Raw genomic sequence first — 21,070 nt, forward strand, 5'->3', positions numbered from 1 at the left:
AGAATGGAATGAAACCAACAGACAAAAGTAAACTTAACTAACATCTGCGGTGCAAAAAAAAAACCCCAAACCACAACTAAAAAGTCTAATTGCTCCATCGTGCTTATCATTGCTCTGCAAGTTAAAAATGATGGTCCCAGGCTTGTGAAAATCAAGCTTTAGGTTGGTACTTTTTGTCAGTGTTTTCACTGTCAGTACCAGCAGGTAAGAGCCTTGGATTCAGCTACTATATAAGCCTTCCTCTCAAAAACGTTACAAAAATAAATCTTGGGCACAATCTCAAAAAGAAGCTTTTCGTCTCTGTCTCATAAAGGACAGCAGCCCGCTTACCCATCGCAGCTGCTGATCACAGTGCATGGCTGCCAGATCAAGATTTTATGGACCATGTATCTGCCCACTCACCCCTACCCTGAGAATTTTGTGAAAATTCTCTGTTCTTGCACTCTTGCCCTGAACCGAAATAGAATTCACAAACAGAAATTTTCCGACCTACAGCAGCTAGCTGTTAGCTATTTTCTACTTTTGGATAATAAAGTGCTCTTGTTTTAATTAGTTACTAGTTACTGGGAGAAGGTACTTTCTCTTCCACCTCCTGCTACTTCATTTCCCCAGGAGTTAAACATGAGATTCGTCAAGGTCAACATCAGTCTCCCCGAGCTCCACGTGCGTGAAGCTGAAGTGAGTTGTCAGCAAGGGGTTCTCCATCCCGTTGTCCTCACTGATATGAAGGATGGTGTCCCCATGCTGCAGCAAGCTGGTGGTCTCGAGGCCAGCGTAGTCCTCGGTGTCAGAGAGCTGGGTGGGTGGGGTGCTTTGAGCTGTTGTTGGCCGGGATTCCAGACCCTCCTCTTTTTCCTTCTCCTTCTCGGCGGGAAGTTCCTCACTCTGCAGTTGAGGAGAGCCAGTGGTCACACACAAAGTGGGAGGGAGAGGGGGAAAAAAGCTACAGAACATCTATCTTTAAAGTGCTTTCTCATTTGGAAATACTTTTGCCATAAACAGCCAGGCACTTGGAGATCATAAATCCCCAAAATTTTGCCCTGATATATTTTTGCTAGTGAATCAAATTTGTAGCAACAATGAGAAGGGTTATCTGATTTCAGTCATTAGCTCTTCCTCTTTAATTTTTTCCTAGTGTATTCACAAGACGGATGTCTTTCATTTGTTCATGGCAAAGAACATAACCCCTAAAAGACACCAGATATCTGGGTATTTAAAAGCCATCTCGGTGTCAGCGATGTGTTGAAGGAATGGACTTGATTGTCCCTGCATTGACCTCAGTGGCGTCCAACCAGAAAAATGTTTCTTTTGGAATGCCATGCTTTTACCAAAGCAGCACTGAGGTGATGAAGGAGTCCTTCCCTAAGGACATATTTCTCAGCAAGTTTTAAAAACTTGTTGATGAAAACTTGTGCTAGTGAGCAGGTCCCGAAGGACCACTGTATGTGATGGGAACATGGAAGGGAGTGATGCAGTAAGAATCGTTGTATAGATCTAGAAGCAAATTCAGCCTAAAGAAGAGACAGACAGAAGAGTTTTCTGTCTTCACTTATGCACCAGCTTTTGCTGATGCCATATCGCAGCAGGCATTTCACTACACATTCGCCCTGCAGCTCCGATGAAGCAGCAGACAGACACACGGGATAAAACCGTTGGTCACATTACCTGGCTGGTGGTCTGGCTATGGAGATCAGCAACGACGATGGCAGGTGAGGACGTCAGCATGGGTTTGCTCAGCGGTTCCTGCTTGCTGGCAGCCTGGGGGCTGCTGCGGGCACAGCCCTGCTGCTGGGCTGCAGGAGATGATGCGTCCCCTGCGGAGGCTGTTGTTGCCTCAGGCTGCTCTTCAGTGAAAGTCACTGACCGCTTCTGCTCCGCTGAAGGGTACAAAGCCCAGAAAAATGAGTATTAAAATGCTCTAGTTTGGGAAGGAAAACCCAACGAGAAGAGAGAATCTCTGGAGTTTTTACAGCGAGACAGGATTTATGATTCATTCTATCTTTATAAGCTGTCTGACTGGAGTCGAATCTAAAAGCCTGGGCTTCCTCTAAAGCCACAGCAAGAGTCGGGGATCTCCTGAAGGCTGGTCACTCTACCTACCTTTGTCATGGCTTGGTGAAATAAATGCCACCCATAACATCTTCCCACCCCAGAAGACTATACTGACTTCCCGTGCAAGTTAGGCATTTCTGCCCTCAACTAAAAAAGGAAAACTGAGCTGTAAATATATGAGAGAATTGCCCAAGGTTCTGCAGGAAATCTGAGAAAAGAAAGAGGGCAGCTGACTGCCTCGACATACCTGTAGACTGAGTCCACCATCTGGGAATAACAGCACAGTGCAGGGTGAAGACAACTAGGCTACAACTTAACAGAAAAACTGATCCCCAACTCCTGCTCTTAATTATTTTGGATCACACATTTCCAGCAGCGCTGCTGCCCCAGCACAGTCCTGGCAGAGTGGTTAGAAACCCAGGAAGTTTGCAGGCAACCCTTGCGTTTCCTCCAGAGTTAAGCTGCTCCCTTTGGGTGGTACAGAACACAAATGGTGGGAAAGGTCTTTCTTTCTAGTAGTCTTAATAACAGCTTCAAAATTTGCACATCTGGAAGTTTTGGACAAGACATCCTGAACAGAGAACATCTGTCCCCTAAATTCTCCTCACCTCTAGGAGACATGGTAATTCACTGTCTATGTCCAGTTTCCCCTTGAAAACCTTTGGAGAAACCATCAAAACATTTTGAGGGGGTGATTTGCTGATAGGATAGCCACCCACTAGGAAAAAGGGTAGAATTGCTGGGACTTCACTTCAATACAGACTATTAACAACATACTAACTTTTCTTTTAAACTAAAACAAGGACATAGTATTTTCTATTTTGAGTTATGGAGGACTAGTTCTGGAAATGCAGCACTGCCCTACCGCTAGGTTTTGGTTTCGGCTGGATGCTCCGTCGCGTGGTTGAAAGTCGAGCTCCATGACGGCTCCGAGGTTCAGTTTGAGTTTTCTGACGTGACAGCAGTGGTCGTCGAAGCTAAACATTGGAAGAAAGAGTTAGGCTGATGTATGTAGTTCACAGGGATGTTGGACGGGGCTTGGAGCACCCTGGTCTAGTGGGAGGTGTCCCTGCCCATGGCAGGGGGGTAGGAACTAGAGAATCTTTAAGGTCCCTTCCAACCCAAACCTTTCTGTGATTCTATGATTCTGTGTTCACATATTACACAACTTCTCCTCTGTAAGGTGAACAAATCATCATTGTCTATTCCTCTAGATGTCCATCACTCTACTTATAGCAGATATGTTTTATGGTTTCCATGGCTCAGACATCTCCCTCATATGACCTTCTGGGGTTTGTTCCTTTTCAGTTTCAATACTGAATGTAATGCAATGCAGATTGTGTGACCATTGTTTAATTTAAATTGAAAAAAAAATACCACCAACCTCAGAGGAGAAGATTGGGGAATTCAAAACAAAGCGCACCTTCTCTCAAGAATTTGTCAAGCCTCGAAGATGCAACCTGTGCTATGATTTCTGCTAGCTCAACACACTGCACTAATACATCACAAATCGGGTAAATGGGACACACCACATCCACAAATTGTTTCAAAATAGACCCAGATGAGAAAAAACAAACCAACTCGAACAGAAGGAGAGAGGGTTCATTTGCTCCCCATGTTCTCACCTGCCGTAGCCCTCTCTTCCGCCCCAGAGGCTGCTGCAGAAGAAGGTTCTGCTGTCCTGGCTCGCTCTGCACGCTCGCCACCCTGTTAGATGTTGACAGCATTAGGCCAAGCACAGAAGCACTCTGTGTAACTAGTAGATGTCCTGGCACTTGTGACTAAAATAAATAAATCAACCAACCACTAATGGCACAGTCACTTCAAAGAGCAATACTGTCTTTGAAGGATGGAGGGAGGACGTGTCTGTTGGGTTGTGGCTTCTGGGGCTTAGGAAAGGGTGGGAGGTGGAGTCATGGCATTCAGGACTTAGCCACGTACAGGTAGCATCCAAATATAAGTAACTGCAGATTTCAGTTTTCAGTCATTGATTGGTGCATCCCACTGAGCAATACTCACTTCTCTGCATCCTTTACCACATCAATAAAGGCAAGAGTATCAGCTTCCTAGCTCAAAAGCCTTCTTGTTCATTTTTCCCTTTTTTCAAGGACAATGTTGTAAAGGCTACATTTTTTTTCCTCCCAGATAGACTCCACAGCCTCATCACAATTTTGTCATCTGGTTTTAATTTCAATTTAAGTCAACAAACAAAAAACAAACACAAAGTGACAAAGGATCCATTCACATAATGGATGCATGAGTTATGTGAACAAGACCCCACACTCAGCACTTGCAGCCTTAAGTCTTTTTGTGGCTAACAAACAAAAAAGACAAATAAAGGTAAATTATATGTGCGTATATATAAACACAGCTTTTTAGGTTTTATATCTTGGCACAAAATACCTGAAAATCTGCAGTAAAAGAGTCTTTAGCAAGAAAACATGCTTGGCTACATACCATCTCATTCTACCATTCAACTGGCCATTTAATCTACTTAATATAAACATATCATCCTCCCCTCATTTTTATCAAAGCACTGTATTCCTCCAAACAGTTACAAATTGGTCATTTTGCAGACAGCAGTCACAAAACATTTTAGCTGAATGAACTATGTCTGAGGGACATATGGTTACAATAGCAACTAACATTTAAGACCGATTTCCTTTAAATCAGGCAGCTTATTTGGAACAGACTGGAATCTACTGAGCCACACGTTCTATTTAAGCAACTTCCAGCTATATCTGGTATGCTTTGCTGAAGATTCAGTCTTACAATCCATTTTGCCTTTGGCCATTAATCTAAAGGAAAACAACATTCTTGAGATTTTTCCTTGGATCTCCCTTGAGAACCTCAGTATCACCAAAAGAGTGAAGGTTTATTGCCTGAACGGAGGAAGAAGACAAAACTAAGGACGTGGTCAGACAAGACATGGAGGATGTCTGTGGAGAGGCTTAAAAAGTTCTGTCTCCTGAACAGTTTGTTCTTCGCTGTGGCAGAAGTTTTTGCCCTTAAAAGGTTTGAAGTAACAAAACATGAGAGCTTTCTGATCTGCTTTGGGTCATAGTCTGGTTACCGGACCCGAAGGTCCTATTCCTTCCTCTCTTATCAGTTTAAACTAAAGCCAGGCTTTGCACTAAAACATGCGCGTGTTTCTGCCAGCCCTACTAGGGGAAAAATGGGCAACTTCAATGGGACCCTTCAAGGAGAGACAACTTAAGACCCTGAGGCTGTTTCTCTTCTGATTGCCTGACCACAGCCTAATAATCCCAGGCATGCCCTCAGCAATCTCACTACAGCTGCAATGGTTTGGGGGAAAAAAAAAAAAAAAAAAAAAAAGGAAAAGCTGCTGCAAGCTCGAAGACAGAACAAACAAGATGTATTTGAGTCCTTTTCTCCCTCAGATAGGTCTTCCAAATGAGATCACCAGTCTCTGGAACATATTTTCCAGCTTTTAAGTAGAGTATTGACATGACTTACATACAAAGTATCCTAAACATCATGCAAACACTCAACTATGAGTAAGAAGAGCCTTCAAAGTTACTTCCTGTTAGTAGGACTGTGTTCCTGACCCAGATACTGACTGCAGCACATATGACTGGTAGGTCCAGAAGCAATATAACGTCCCTTATTAAAGGAGAGAGACTGCACTTAAATTAGTTTTTAGATTTGTGATCCAGAGTACCTGAAATGACAGCTTGTAGGGTCTTCTTACTCCTCTGTTCCTAGGATTACATAAAAACTGATTCCTCTGAATTTTGTGATGTTTTTAGAGTAGTTACCAGCATGTGAATTAAATCAGAATTAGCTGGAGAAAGTCCTTTAAAATAATTTTGTTTTGTACTAGCTTTTGTTACAATTTGTGATGAAGGAACAGTAACTCTTAGTTCTATGAGTGATGAGACATAAATGTCTGGAGCAGAAAGACTACAATTATATTCAGTACAAAACACTGTTTATAACATACTCACTTCACATGCATCATGAAAACACTTTGAAAAAGTCATTAGATAAAGGGAGTGCATGGACTGCATGAGGGCACAGAGGCCATACATACATGAGGAAAAAAATTATTCCCATGGAGTCATCTGTGCACTGAAGACAAACAATAGATGGAGCAAAAGAAAGGCTGGACTTTGTGTTTTCCTGCTGGAGCCTGGGATTTTCAGCCTGGCTTATATCATAACTGAAATGAGTTTAGTGAACTGGTGCGTGTTTATTTCCAGTACTGAATCATTACACAAATTGGTATAATTCGGGGTGATCTTATGAGCTGAAATTGCAGATTTCTACTGCAGGCTAATGGTGGACCCAAGAGCAGCTGAGCTGTGCAGAGCTGCCTGCACGCAGCACCGTCCTCCTGCTGTGGTTGTCTTTCTGCCTCCCCTCCCCAAATTTTGAAGAAGAGAAGGAAAGGCAGAATCATAAAGACTACAAATTTCAGATAAATTTTCAGATACAATCTTTTGCTTTGTGAGGGTTTCTTTTCACATCAAAGAACAGCGCTACTCATCTTGTTTCCTTGAAAATTAGGATGGCAGGCAGACTGTTGGCTCTGTGTAGCCCTCCCTCCCTCCTTTTCTGTTTTTCCTTGTTTACCAGACCTCATCAGGAATATACTGTTTTCCTGGCAGCCTGTGGGACCCAATCAAGGAACACTGAATCAAAAGCCATTCCAGCTGAGGGTGCGTTTCCCCTCCCGTGGCAATGTGATTGATCAGCAAGGTTTTTCTGCAGTACCTAAGCCAGATTTATTTGGGAACAGCAAAACAGAAGTTTTTCCTGCCCAACGCAAAGATGCTCTGTCGCTCTCCTGAGTGTCTCTCTCAGGGGTTTTATCTTCACAATGATGTTACTACCATTGCGTAGTTAGAGCAGAGACAGCTGAGCAAAAGATAAAACCAACCTAACTTTGTGGAAGCATGTTGCCAGCACTACAAGAAATGACAGCCAGTGCAGTCACATGTGGGGGGAGAAAATAAACTTTTGTCAGGTTGGCAATGATAATAAATGATGCTCATGAATTACAAGAACTACACAGCCAAAAAAATAAAAAAAACCAAAGAAAAGAAAGAAAAAAAACCCCCAAAACAGCAACAAAGGAAGCAAAGAGTTTAAACGTCTATTATAAAGATGTACATGCTTGCCACACCATTGTGGTAGAACATACACTCTTTTGTGTCTTCTGAATGAGAGGGTTAGTGGCAGAGGCCAGTGGAGAATGGGTTAAAATGTAGATGAACTCCAGCTCTTGTATTCCCAGACACATCCCAGCCCAGTTAGTGCTAGATCTGCTACGCTTGCCCTGGCAATGTGATTTCACTCTGATTTTCCCTATTAGGCACAATTAAGCTAAGATAGGCGTAATGACAAACATTAAAGGGAAATGTGTTTGTGCAACTGATTTCCATTACAGTCACTTCTCATTCTTCTTCCTTTCTGATCTGGGAGAATATCCTCTCAGATTATAACTGCAACAAATCACAATGCTGGACACATATGCTCCTCAGCCCTGTAGCCCATGCTATCTGTTTATTTCTGAGAGCTTAAATGGTGTCATCTTCCTGTCTTCCCTGCTTTTCTACATGGCTAGCTCTGATTTCTATAGAACAAAGGGAAACAGACTTTATTCTTTTTTGTGTCTGTCACTATTTATTTGATTTATTTAAAACTCCTACCTTCCATAAGGATCTAGTCTCCATATGATTTATTTCTTTATGTCCGTTATGACTCAACATCAGCTGTTGAATTCAGAAGGCAATCCTAGACAGTTGCAATCGTTGTGCTTCAGCTGAAATCAAAGTTACGTAAGAAAAACTCAAGCCTGCTTTATTCAAAACTAGTGTTCCTGAATATAAAAACACACTAATTCTGTCCTATGATCCCCACAGCACATTTAATAATGCAGTTGAAACATCTTTTCTTCCTGACAGAGCTCTCACCTAGCGTTTTTATAAACATTTGCAGTATTTCTGTCTTCATTCTTTCAAAAGCTCTGCAGCCCTAGTGCCCCTCCTTCAGAAGATAGTCCCTGCTCCTTGCAAATAATAATAAACTTCAGCAAAAGTGACTCCCAAGTACATTTGTTAAACTTTTTTTTCCCAAGGAAATCTCTGCACCAAAGAGCAGAGTGGCGGACAGTGTCCCGGTCCCTAGCAAAAATTGATGTGAAAAGAATTAGTAGGAACACACTGTAGAGGTGATTACATTTCAGGGTTCAAAATAAACTGTTGCATTTGAACTCATCTGTTGACTTAGCTGTCTCTTATGGCTCAGCCTAACCACTGTTATTTGGAGTGACTCCCTTCTCCACTTAACAAGATCAAAACACCTGAAATTTAACACTGATGTAACCTGGTATCAAGTCACTACAGCTTTACTCAGCTACGGACCTTCTCCTTTGTCACCCTCCTTAACTGCAGTGAGTTCTTAGCTCTTAAGAGAGGGCACTTTGGTTGAATGACTTCTGTATCTTTAGGCCCTAAAAAATGCTTAGATGACCACGCAATGCATTTTGCTTTATCACTAAACCAGATAACAATATTCCTGGCTCTGCCAACAAGTCGATGTCTTTTCCTAATGCTGCTCCCACAATAGCATCAATTAGAGACTGGTCTGCCAAGGCAGGATTCACGCACACAAAGGACAACATGAATCATGGGATGGTCTCAGTGACTCCACCAATGATAAACTCTCCATTTTTCAGCCGAGAAGAATGAACAAACGAACAAAGCAGCCTCTCCGCACCCCAAAAAGCCACTACTGACATCTAAAACCAAGCTAACAAAATAGAAACCATACACGCAAATGCCTCTCAACATATCCACATCTTCAACTGGTCTGGTAAAGTGGTGAAATTGTGTGTTACCCTCCGTGCTGCCAATGTGAGGGGCCACGTTCTTCTGGAAGGGAACAGGGACACTCTTAGGACTAACGACAGCTCTCTGACCTCACCAGGATGGGTTGAGAGATGTGAGCTCAGCAGTAGAACAGTAAGGATGATTAACATGACTGAGCTGGCTGTTAAAGGTGCAGACCTGCCTTCTAAGCTTGCTCCTGACCCATTTTGAGAGACACGGCTGCAACAGTGTTTGCACACAAACTCTCCTCTCCACAGATGACAGGGAACAGCTAGTCCTGAAATCCACCACCGGCAGGTCAATTTTAGATATGTATTTATGATGTTTACCTGCAAGCTTTCTAAGGTGTCATTTGAGATTTGGAAACACTTTGTAACAATAATGAGAATTACTGCAAAGTATCCACAGAGAACTATATTCCACAGGACTTATCATAATTAGTTTTGTTAGTGAATGTTAAAGAACACAGCTGGATATTAAGTCTTTTGTGGTAATAGCATTGTGAGATGAATGGAAAAACAGATGTCTCTGTTTTATATAAGCCTCCAGACTAATGCTTCTAACAGGCTACAGCTAATGCCTCACGGATAATCTTTCTCATGCCTTTCAAGCAATTGCTAAACAAGGGGAAAACCCTGAGGCTAGCCAGCCAGACCGGTATTTCACTTGCTACGGCTTTTTCTTTCCCCTTCCCCTTAGCCTCCTCAAAGTTACTGGCAATCAAAGCTGAAAACTGAAGGTGGGTTGCTACACCTTTGACTTGCAGGCCTGAATATCAATGAGCCACAAGAGACAGAGATGGAGAGAGCAACAAAAAGGTGAGGGGAAGAGACAGAGGAGGTTGGAAACGGCTCGTTTCCCAGCACACACACTGACAGACAGGTAGTGTTAACACTGTACCTAGAGAGGCTGCCCTCAGTGGCCAGGCTCGGGGAGTCATCGAGGACATTAGGTTCACTGCAGGAGGGGCAGGGAGATTAAGAATTTATGGAAAGAAAATGCAAAAAGCATGCGATTGTCTCTGTTTTCAAGGGAAAAAAATATCAACGGAATTAAAAAAGTAAGTAAAAAAAAAAGGACAGAAACATTAATTGGTCTCGCATGCTCAACAGCATATATATGACTCAGAGGAGCTGAAAGAATATCTGATAACAGGAGTAGTCTTCAGAGGGAGTTTATGCTACATGGAGACTTCTACATATGTGCTGAGAATTGGGGAGCTGGCATGTTCGCTAAGATGTCGTTCCACAGGAAATAAGGGCAGGGAACTGTTTCAAAGCCATTCTCCTGCAGTATTTTTACTTATTTTGGTTCTATTTATTTCCAGCTTCATATAAAGGGTTTTTTCTTCCCACTTCCCCAAGAGCCTCTACTTCCTGAGGGAGGGCTAATCTACCTCCCATGAGCTATAGACTACTCTCCTTCTGGTACAAGTCTAAGGACAAACATCTGGAAAACAAGGTCTTGTAGTATAATGAAACTGTAAGTAAACAGCCGGTGTGAATCCTAGCAAACAAGTACACAGTCACATTGCTTTCCTAACCTTCAGCCATTCGGGCAGGAGCAGCCCTCTCAGCCCGCAGGAAAAACATGAAAGAGAGAAAGCAGTCTGCTGGGTTACCAGCAGGAAAGCAATAATAGTTAACATTAATTAGGTTACGTTTGTGAGGCAGTCTGAATGCCCAGAGACCATCCATAACTAAAAAGGGCATAACGTTGTGGGCTATGATTATGCTTACTGAGCTTGTACTTTCCCTACAGAGATGAAAAGCAATTCTCCTGGTGTACCATGTACTTTAAAAGCAGAGAATGAAGCTCTGTTGTAATTGAAGTCTTTTTTCTCAGCATCACCATGACTTGGGATTGAACAAAGCAAACATCGCTATCAGTCAGCTGTGACTCTCATGAAGTTTATGCATTGAAGATGGTAGTGAAAGATTCAGGAAAATGCAATCTTGCATATTAATTTTTCAAGAAACAAAGGGACTGAGTCAACTGAGTTCAAATGTCAAATGAGTTCCTGCAAGCCCTTTTGTGAAAACTCCCAGATAAAATCTGTGTCACTTCTGTAAATCACTTCTATCTCTGCTGGTATGTACCACAGCTGTTACTCTTCCTTCATATATCAAGGTTATTTCTTTAATTCCAAGGAAGACTGGGGAGGGAATAATGTTGTTTCATTTTCCAAGGCTGGTCAAGAGAAAATGTAGAATTTACTTTTTAAAGGTTCAAAGGAAGTAACATAATGAATGTGTCTATTGTCAGATATCCTTGGATAACTATGTCGCAAACAGATAAAACAATAAACATTGCTTGCTTCAAAAAAAAAATCACATTTAAATGCAAAACATCTCTCTATATCTTATCAAGATATACATTTCCCAAATTCCGATCTCTTTCTCACCACTCCATGTTAACCAGGAATAAAGCATTCAAATTATTTCTATCAACAAGTGTATTTCTGAGTTTAAAGAGTATTAAATCCCATCTTTGAACTTGACATTCACGTTCTGTAATGGGCTAGTTATTGTTCTAGGAAGGACAAAGACTACATGGAAGAAAATGAAGTAAATCAAACAGGATGCTTCTGCCCCCTTCCTAGCTTCCCAGGATTCTGCCCCACTCCCTACACAGATTGGGTATGGTCCCCTGGTTCAATGCACAACCCCAGAATCCTGTGTCTTCTTCTTGCTATCCACAGTAGTAGCAGAGGAAAACAGTAGTGCTGAGGGTTTCTGAAACTGTTTAGGAGGAAGGGTTCTGTGGATGACAACTTGTTCTTATGGCCCTTACGCAACACAGATCATCCTGGAAAATCATTTCCAACCCTGCGGCCTTGGTCCAGTGCTATTTCACGATGAATAAATTTAGTGTCACTATGCTGGCACTGATTCTACTATCCCCCATCTCTAATGTACATGTAATATACCTGTGCCATTTCTGCTCTCGTGAATATAATGGGAAAGGTGAAAAGCCCATGTTGTTACCTTTGGCTGGGTAACATGCCCACCTCAGCCTGAGGTGCAGACACGCTGGAGAGATGGCTGGAGAACCGCCTCCTCCCAACGGCACCCATAAGGTATGCTTCTTGTTCACTTACCACACTGGGCATGCTCAGGGAGTCATCTAGAAAGAAAGAAAAAACAGGGAAGGAGAGGAAACAAGCACCCCAAACCCCACCTACATATTTACAGTTGCCAAAAGGTAACAGGATGTCAAAGATGTACCCAGCCAGCATTTACTTACCCGAAGCCTGCAAATTCGAATACTTCCATTAGATTGTACGGTCACGATTCAGAAAGACGTATGCACAAAACCCTGCAGGATGAGGAACCCAGCACACAGCGGGCAGAGATTTATGTATGCTTTCAGCTAATATGTTTGGGGAATTTAGTTCCACTAGGGCTTAATTCCTGAGATTAATAAATTATTTGTTAATATACCATGTTTTCTGGCATAAAAGTTGTAACTGGACATTTTGCTGGTGAGAAATAAACTGCTGCTATGATATAGCAAAGCACTGTTACAGAAGATAAAATACCTAACAGCAAAATGTAGAACCGACACCCTATAACACCCTTTGGGACATACATAAATTGACTCAAATACATCATACTCAAACTGAATTATGCAGACAGACTGTGATGGCTGAAAATTTTCAGTGCTGTTTCCAGTTATATAAAGTACCTGGAAAGAAATGACTCTGCTGTGGTTTTTACCACAACAACTTCCAATTAAAAATAAACAAAATGGAAGTTTTGTGTAATTTTCTCTTTTCTTTTTGACCTTTCCCAATGTTGATATACTGAAATATTTCATGGCAGCATTAAGCCAAGGCAGGACTGAGGTAATACTGCTACAAGCAAATAGGAAGATAGCACTCATTGTTCCACACCGTGCCTCATAAATAATCTCAGGCTGAAACCCGAGTTTGCTACAGGGGGTATCAGAGCAACGTATCAGTAGTACAATACGGGGTGGATAGTGCGATGCTTAGGGATGAACCCAGCTAAGATAAAGTTGCTTTTAGCCTGGAAAGTTTCAGGCTAAGTCTTCCTTCCCAAAAGGCAGAGCCGTAACTACACAGGTGTTTCTTCTGAGCCACCCATTTTCTCTCCTTTTGTTTAGTATCTTTGGGGAACAGTCAGCGGTCCTCAAATACAGAAGTGAAGCACATGAGTTTTGGGCACTGAGGCAGCCGACCGCTGCAGCACCGGAAGACGGTACCCCTGCTAAAGTAGGGGGAAGCCCAAGCCTGATGACTTAGGAGCAGAGTTTTCTATCCTGGCTTTCAGTGATGGACAACTCAGAAGCAGAGAGAAAGCAAAATTCCAAGAATAACATGAAACTCAGCTGAAATGACAAAGCAACATTCAGGTCATCGCAAATTATTCCCCAAAAGGTTCACCATCCCATTCCTTCTAAACTGGCGCCAGAAAGCCTGGCAACCCTAGAACGTGCCAGCTGCCCAAAAGGAAGATCAAGGAATAATTTCCTTTTTGTTAATCAAGTGACACAAGAGCAGACATTCCACTCTGCAGAGAGCCACAGCTGGATCCCATGCAGCACAAGGACAACATATTGCACATCTGAGCATCTGCACAGAAATGATGAGCAGGAAGTCCTAAGATCCTGCACGAACAGGGTCCTAACGGCAGAGCCAGCCACAGCCCCTGCCTGCTGTTGTGATAAGTGCCAAAGAGAGGACTGATTGACAAACACTGTGTCAGCACTGTGAGGGTTGCATGTCAGCCCAGGTCTCATACACTACAAATCTGCCTGTACCCTTCCGTTTTCCCTAGTCAGGGCTCAGGAGGGAATGAGAGAGTGTGTAATGACCCAAGCTTTAACACCATGACCTGTGTAGCAACCACACCAGTTTCTTAGCCTCGTGCCTCTGTGAGCCTTTTGTTCATATTGGGACAGGGACGATTGTCTTTCCCTTCCAGCTGTCCTCTGGGGCATCAAGAAAACATCTCCAATGTTGGGGGGGCTTAGCTCAGATCAGTAGCCACGTACTTTCTTCGTCCTCCTCATCTGTGCGGCTCAGCGTGTCCTGAGAGGCCTGCTGGGAAGGCTCGCTGTCCTGCTCCCAGACTGTGCCAGTGCCGGTGTTGGAGCGGGACATGGTGGCCAGGCTCAGGCGGTAAGCGGAGGTGGAGGTACCCACCGTGCTGACGGATGTCTTCCCTTGGTAAGCTGCACAAGAGTGGGAGAACCAAACCCAAGTCAGTCATGGCACTGGAAATCAATAACCAGCCAAACGTTCCTGTCACGTTGGGCACCTGATTCTGCCCAGACTAGTAGGGCAAGGATTGACAGAAGTAGTAAAACAGACACAGCTGCCCTGGCTCACCTCATCTCTCAAAAATCTGTCTGTTTTTCACCCTTAACCTCAGCGCCATGTTCCCCAGATCAGCTTCAACATTTAGGAACAAAGCAAATTATTATCAAGGGAAAAAAGGCTGAGGCATTTTCTTTTGAACTTGTTTTCTTAAGAACAAAGCACATAAAATCTCTTGCCGTGTGCAAGCAGTGGCTGCCATCTCGTGGCAGCAAGGGTGACTGGTGCAGAAAAGTGTCTCCTCATCCAAGTCCTCATCAGCTCAGGGATGCTGATCTGGACCTCACAGTGGAGAAAATCGAAAAGAGACCAAGAGGAGTAAGGAGGAGGCAAATCTGCTGCTGACAAACAGACAGACGTTTCTGCACAGCTTTGAATTTACAGAGATGCAGGTAGTGTCTTGCTGCACTGTGGGTTGGGGCTGCACAAGCCAGCTGTGACAGTGAGAGGCGGCTGCTGAGAAGTAGGACCCAGTGAAAAAAATGAGCATGACAAGGTGCATTTCACAACTAACCTAGACAGAAGTTAGGACAGCAATGTTAGGCTGAGCATAGGGGCAGGCTGTCGGGGTGTGGGTGGATTACCCCATTCCCCTTCTAGGCAGCAGGCAGGGCTGCCTCACAGGTTAATGGACGGGTGAGCCAGCTGGCCAGATCAGGCTGATGGCCCTTAGCTCTCCCCTTCGCTCTTCTCCTTACCAGACCCACTGTGCACAGCTTCCTTCAGGATCTTCAGCTCGTTGTTGAATTCAGCAATGAGGGAGCTCTTGCAGAGCGGCCGTGGTATGAACCGTCTCTCCAGCTGGTCGGCAATGTGCTGTCGGGCCGTCAGCTCCTCGTGGTTCTCAGCCGGCTGGGCCAGCAGCTGCAAAATTGGGACATGTTAGCATTGCAAGGAAATGATGCCCAGGGAACTGGGACTCGTCTCCAGACCAGCATAAGCCTGCAGCCAGCAGTGTCCTCACTGCAGGCTTGAGGTTTTGACTCCGGCTATGAGGTTCCCACCTGTTTTTCACACAACCTTACATTTGACTGAACAGATATCAAAACCTCACTGACATTGGTATAGGGAGATGAGGAGGCATGCTAAGCTTTACCCTCAGATATGAGACAGCTTCTTCCTTCAAGATGATTTAGTCTGTCCAAGTGGTGAGATGTGGTAGGCTAAATACGGTGGAGTACCGTGTGCTAGTCTACCTGGCAAGCAGGGAAGAGGCAAGATTAACTTAAGCTCTGGCTACCTCAGCCTGGTGCTGTCTGTCCATCTTCAAAAGCCTTATCGAAACCTTCACCCAAGAGATGAAAAGTGGAGAGGTCCTTTCTGGCTGTTAGCTGTATTGCCCAAATCTGTACAGGAGAGAGATTTCTGGAAGATTTCTGCTAACACCCTCCTACATTCAGAGCATCTACACCACTTCTAAGTATTTTGAATGTTGTTGTTACAATATTAAGTCCACATGCACACCCCCTTGGTCGAGCCTGATAGTACTTTCCTGTCCAGGGAAACTGAGAGTAACGGTACTCCACGGATCAGAGCTCCTGTATGACTGGCTTACTCTTTCCTGTTGTCTAGGAAAAAGCCCTGTGCTTTAGTTTCAAAGGGTTCTCAGACCAACTAACTTCTGAAAAGTCACTCCCTACATAAACACACAGTTCTTCCAGGAGTGCTGTTCCTCCACTCTTAGCAGGGCAGTAAAGGATATCTTGCCTTCAGGGAGTGATCTGTCAGGAGCCAAAGCAACTGTTACCTTGCACTGGATGAAGGGCCGAAGGAGCACAAAGATAGGGATCCGTGTTCGTACGATAAAGTCGAGGAAATCCCACAGGGCCAGCCCTCCCACCTTCCGCAGTGCCATCTCTTTGACTTGCAGGCTCAGCCAGTACCACTGGCTGTCCAGTTGACGTTCAAAGCAAACAAGGATCACCTTCAGGGCTACATGGGAACACACACCAGCAAATGGAAGTCAGAGATGTGAGCAGCATCCCTTACAAGCATTGAGAGAGGAAAGGGGGGTGGGGGGAACACAGTGGGCAAAAACCTACACAGGCTTGCATGCACACCTACACACCTCAGAGTCACAACTGTCTTTTCTGTTTGGTCTCTAAATGTGGCAAGGTAAGAGGGCAGCCTTCTTATAATAAAGGTCTCAGGATTAGGACCGAAAGTCCCATTTCCAGAGAAGTTTTCCTAATTTACACCTAAGTTCCTCTGTATTTTCTTGCTCTAGCTTCCCCTCTCTCTCCCAGCAGAGCTCTTTTGTCTTCCTGGAATTCAGATAATTTGAAAGCAGCTCAGGGAGAGGGTTCAGCCCTGGCTGATCAGACAACCTCAAAAATTTTGATTAAGCATATCCACACAAAGAGTCACCCTGTGAGAACAATAACCTCCAGGTTATTTATGGGGTAATGAAAAGAACTTTCCAGTAAACCAAGGGCCATAATTCATAAGGGCACTGCATTACAAATGGGGATTATCAGCAGTGAGGTTCAAAACAATGCTCTACCTTAAATTGTGCAGTGCCCAGGAGTTAGCTCACAGGAGAGACAAGGAATCTTTCTCTTTCCATGCTCCCCTGATCTGGAACAAACAAGGAGGCTTGGGAATTGTTAGGGGAAGGTTGGCTACTCCATCTTTCTTGATGGAATGGCCAAGACAGCTCAGCCATTATACATCTGTATATCCAGGCTTGTTGGGTTAGGGGGCTAAGTAAATGGTAAACTGCAATTTTTTCATCAGTGTTACCCGAGTCCTCAGATATAGATTAACAAAGACCTGAGTATAAGTCTTTGGATAAATGCCCTCACAAACTCAGAAAGAGAAAAGCTGTTTGGAGGGGTGAGAGCTCCCCCCATATAGGCCTGATAACCTGCAGTGCTGCTGCATCTTCAATTTGATTATTTTTTCTTTCCTTTCACCTTTGGGTCATCTGTGAGAAAATATATACTACCTTGCAGCACCATTCAGTGAGAAGAGGGAATACTAGTCAGTAATGGGCATGTGTGTGCAGGGCCTGCAGACAGACAGACTGCATCACATTTCACCTTAGCTAGCCAAGGGCCAGTGAAGCTGTCATATTAGGGGCTGACAGGCAATTCGAGTTGCCTTTTGTGCCTTCACTGCTGTATTCTGGCAGTATGAAAACTGAGCAACGTCTACCTGTGCTGCAATCTCCTCCAGCTGCAGTGCAGACATTGCTTATGTTGCAATATTTTCCACAAATACCACTGGCTTCACGCTCTGGCTGACCCCTTGTTCAGGACAAGACCTAAAGCAGCCTTAAAGAGCTCAACTGACTCCTGCCTGAGAAGGATTTCTTTGGTACTGTCTGCAGTGTCTTGAACGCTCAGTTTTATTTGTCTCTTCTCAGTCGCCAGCAGAAGACATCACTCACCCAGGTAGGCAGCCTGGCTGGTGGACTCTGCGAGCCCTTCCCGCCTCAGGTCCTTCCCCGCATCCCCTGGGGTGGAGCAGTGGGCAGGGGAGCTCTCCAGCATAAAATTCTTGCTGCGGGATGTGCTGATGATGCGAGGTGGCAGGAGGATATTGATAACAGTCTGGAGCAGCAGCAGGACCTCAGGCTGCTCCAGCCAGGGACTGTCTGAGATGCGTTGAGAGGGGAGAGAGAGAGAAAGATCAGGCTACATCCCATCAAAGACAAGCAAAAGATCCAGACCCTGTTCAGTTCCAAAATGCGGTGCAATCTCAAATGTTCCCTAAGCCAAAACTGCGTCCCCCACAACTTGTTATGCTGCTTCTCCTCCTGCAAGCAAAGGCAAAGTTTATTTTAGCACCAACACAAACACGCACGAACACAGAGCTAAACAGCACAAAGAAATGTCCCATTCAGTGGTTTCATGATCTCAGTTCCTTTTGACATTCCCCCTTCCCTTTACTCTTTGCTTTCATTTGGGGATTTACCAGTGATCACCCTCTATAGAAGAGAGCAAGGAGCAGGACTTGTGCCAGACAAGTGGCATGGGGTGGGCAGACTGTGATCCACAGGGTCACACTATTTCTGTGACGTCTGCTCCCCTCCGTGGCTTCTGCTACAACAAATTTGTCTCGCCCTGCACTCCAGTTTCAAAAGAAGGAGCACATCTGTGTAAGACCTGACTCAAGAACCACGGCACAGCTGAAACAAAGAGAAGAAACAACAGCAGCAACATCTCCCATCTGTTCAGTCTCAGACCCAAAGGGCACTTAGCTGACACACTGCCAGTGACAGAAAAACAAATTAAAAATAAAAATAAAAAGGCAACAACAGAGAGCAGGGAAAGTGCAAGCATCAGTTGTCAGAAAAGGGGGAGAAAAATTCTTTCTGTTAAATTAGTCAGACCTTTGCTTCCAGATCCTACTGTGAGCACAAATGGAATCAGTAGGTTTAAAAGCATTCCTTCCCTTCTTTCCTGATTGGTGAATGGGGAGACGACATGGCTTAGGGGGAAATCTTCTTTCAAAGCCTGTGCAGTAATAATAAAAAAGGATTAAATGATTTCATCAGCAGATCACACACACAAGTTACTGCAGGGAACGACAATCCCCTGGGCACCCTGTTTACATGGTCTTGAGACCACTTAGTCAGGAGTAAAAGGAATCCACATAATAACATAGATGTCACCTGCTCGTGTCATAGCCGAGATGTAAGAAGCCCAGATTCCTAACTCACAGGTGTCACTAATAAAATTAGATGTATCTCACAGGAGTCAGCTGAGTGTTAGTCCTAAACTCTGCACTGCTGTGATTGGTATCAGGATCTGACGCAGACTATGAGGAATAAGAAAAGGAACAGAGGAAATTGCACAAATGACATAATCTAAGTATTCTGTCGTCCCAACATGGAGGTTATTCTCCAACACATTTTTTATTCTGCCTCACTTTGTGCTGCCCAATCATCCTCTCTAACGCAAAGAATTAACTCCTGGAAAATAAACAAAATGCATATTTATATCTTGACACATAGTCAAGCCTAAATTGAATGCTCTTTCAACTTCGGTAGAGAAGGTAACTCAGATGACTGTCACAAGAACATCTGCTCATTTATAACTTCCCAGCTGCTGCAGACTTAGCTGTGGAATGCAGCCGAACCTTGGAACCTCTCAAGCTTGTAGACATCGGCTCAGAAATTACAGGATAAAATGTTTTCTGGTGGAGCGTGGAAGTACTTCTGTTTCATATCTGCTGGAAGTATTAGGGAGTTATGACTACTCGTGTTTTTCTGACAGGTTTGTTTTTCATTGTATTTAAAGCCTATGAAGGAGTCAACAGGTAAAAGAGGATAACAAAAGTAAAAACAGCCAACATTTTTTTTTTAAAAAATATTATTTTGGTATCTGGTTTTAAAAAAGAGAAGAGATTTCAGAGAAGGTGAAGGTAGCCCTTTTTTTGCTTTTGATTAAAGAACCTTTACCTCAGAGCTGGAAGAAATCTTTTTGTGTCAGTCCTTCCTTGCATGCCTCATGCTCTGAGGGATAGCACTGTATTTTGGTCCCTATAAGCCTTCCCAAGCTGCCCAGCTGCTCAGAAATACTTGCTGAAGTATTAAGCTGGATGTGCTAATGCATATTTAAAAATGCAAATTGGAGCTAAATTAGGAAATCTGTTCCTTCTTTGGTCACCATTCTGTCTGATGTCATGCCAGAGAGGAGGGAAAGGGACACAGAGGCAGAAAGACTCTGTAATAGTTATTGCACTGCTATGAGAAAGCGATAGTGATGAAATTCTCCAAAAAGTCCAGGATGGGGTTTTTTTGATTCTGGACAGCAAGGTTGCTGTTGAGTCAGCAGCTGAAAAGCCAACTTGCCCTGCTTTTTTGAGCTGGCATACTGTGTGACCAACTCAGGTAAGAGCAGAAGAGCACAAACTCCACTCTCAGTTGCACACACAGTCCCGCAGGAAAAGAGGCAGGGTTGCATGGTTGTGACCCCAGCCAGGGCCCATCTCCCTGTGGCAGGAGGCTTATGCTATAACTCCTTAGATCCTACAGAGAATCCTAACGTGCTTGTTGGAGCCTTAAACAGCATCAATCAGCCGAACTTCCTGGACATCAGTGGCAGTGTTAAGCTGAGGGATGCTTGCTGTGGTCTTGGCTCCGATATTCCTAAACTCAGTTCAAGCCTCCAAAAAGTAGGGAGAATTACATGTTGCTTCTCTGTCATTTTTTTTGGAGTATGTTCCACAGTTTTTGCCCAGCTTTTGCAGAAAGAAAACAGAGCACCGATGAGTTGGTGTCTCAACCAGAAGCTCTAACAGGCCTGGCCACAGGCCAGGGCAGACACACCTGTATCTGCAATGCTACAAGCCGGACAACAGCTGTGCTGAAGGGCAGAGGTGGCGAGAGATAAGGGCTGAGATGAAGAAGGGGTAATCCGTCAGCCACACTGGAGGGTCCTACCACTCCCATCACCTGCAATACAAACAGAGCACATCACCACAACTGACTACTTACAGTTTCATCCATGTCATATCCTCCAATGGCAGTGAAATGGAGGTGCCTTCCATCGAGCACTGAGTTGGGGTGGATCTAGGAGAACCAGCCCCCTCAGTGGTCCTCGCAGGAGCTGGAGCCAGTGAGAAGGAATTCTAGCAGGGAAAGGGAAGGGAGAAGAGGGAACCAGCAAGGATGGGAGGAGTGCACAGGTAACTTGGTACATTTGTAAATGTACCTGGTACCAGCCCTGAATGACCAGCACTGGACCGGTGGAACAGTTAGAGTTGGAGGATATGTCATGTAACGATTGTAACAAATAAAAATATGTCCTCAAAGCAAAAAGTCTGCAGTGAAACTGGACATCTTTCCCCTTTTCTTGCTGATCTACTT

General features: G+C 44.2%; 1 protein-coding gene across 1 annotated transcript in view; it reads right to left on the bottom strand.

Moving 5' to 3' along the window:
• Positions 1-615: 615 nt before the first annotated feature.
• The window catches only part of UNC80 (unc-80 homolog (C. elegans)), a 128,707-nt gene continuing 108,252 nt past the window's right edge, over positions 616-21,070 (bottom strand). Inside the window, 12 exon segments of the mRNA XM_009867927.1 lie at positions 616-885; positions 1,666-1,877; positions 2,918-3,029; positions 3,678-3,759; positions 9,810-9,866; positions 11,897-12,035; positions 13,929-14,108; positions 14,952-15,117; positions 16,001-16,185; positions 17,645-17,851; positions 18,590-18,713; positions 20,531-20,656. Coding sequence (XP_009866229.1) covers positions 616-885; positions 1,666-1,877; positions 2,918-3,029; positions 3,678-3,759; positions 9,810-9,866; positions 11,897-12,035; positions 13,929-14,108; positions 14,952-15,117; positions 16,001-16,185; positions 17,645-17,851; positions 18,590-18,713; positions 20,531-20,656 — 1,860 coding nt within the window.

Source organism: Apaloderma vittatum, unplaced genomic scaffold, assembly GCF_000703405.1.
Source record: "Apaloderma vittatum isolate BGI_N311 unplaced genomic scaffold, ASM70340v1 scaffold14244, whole genome shotgun sequence".
Taxonomy (NCBI): Eukaryota; Metazoa; Chordata; class Aves; order Trogoniformes; family Trogonidae; genus Apaloderma; species Apaloderma vittatum.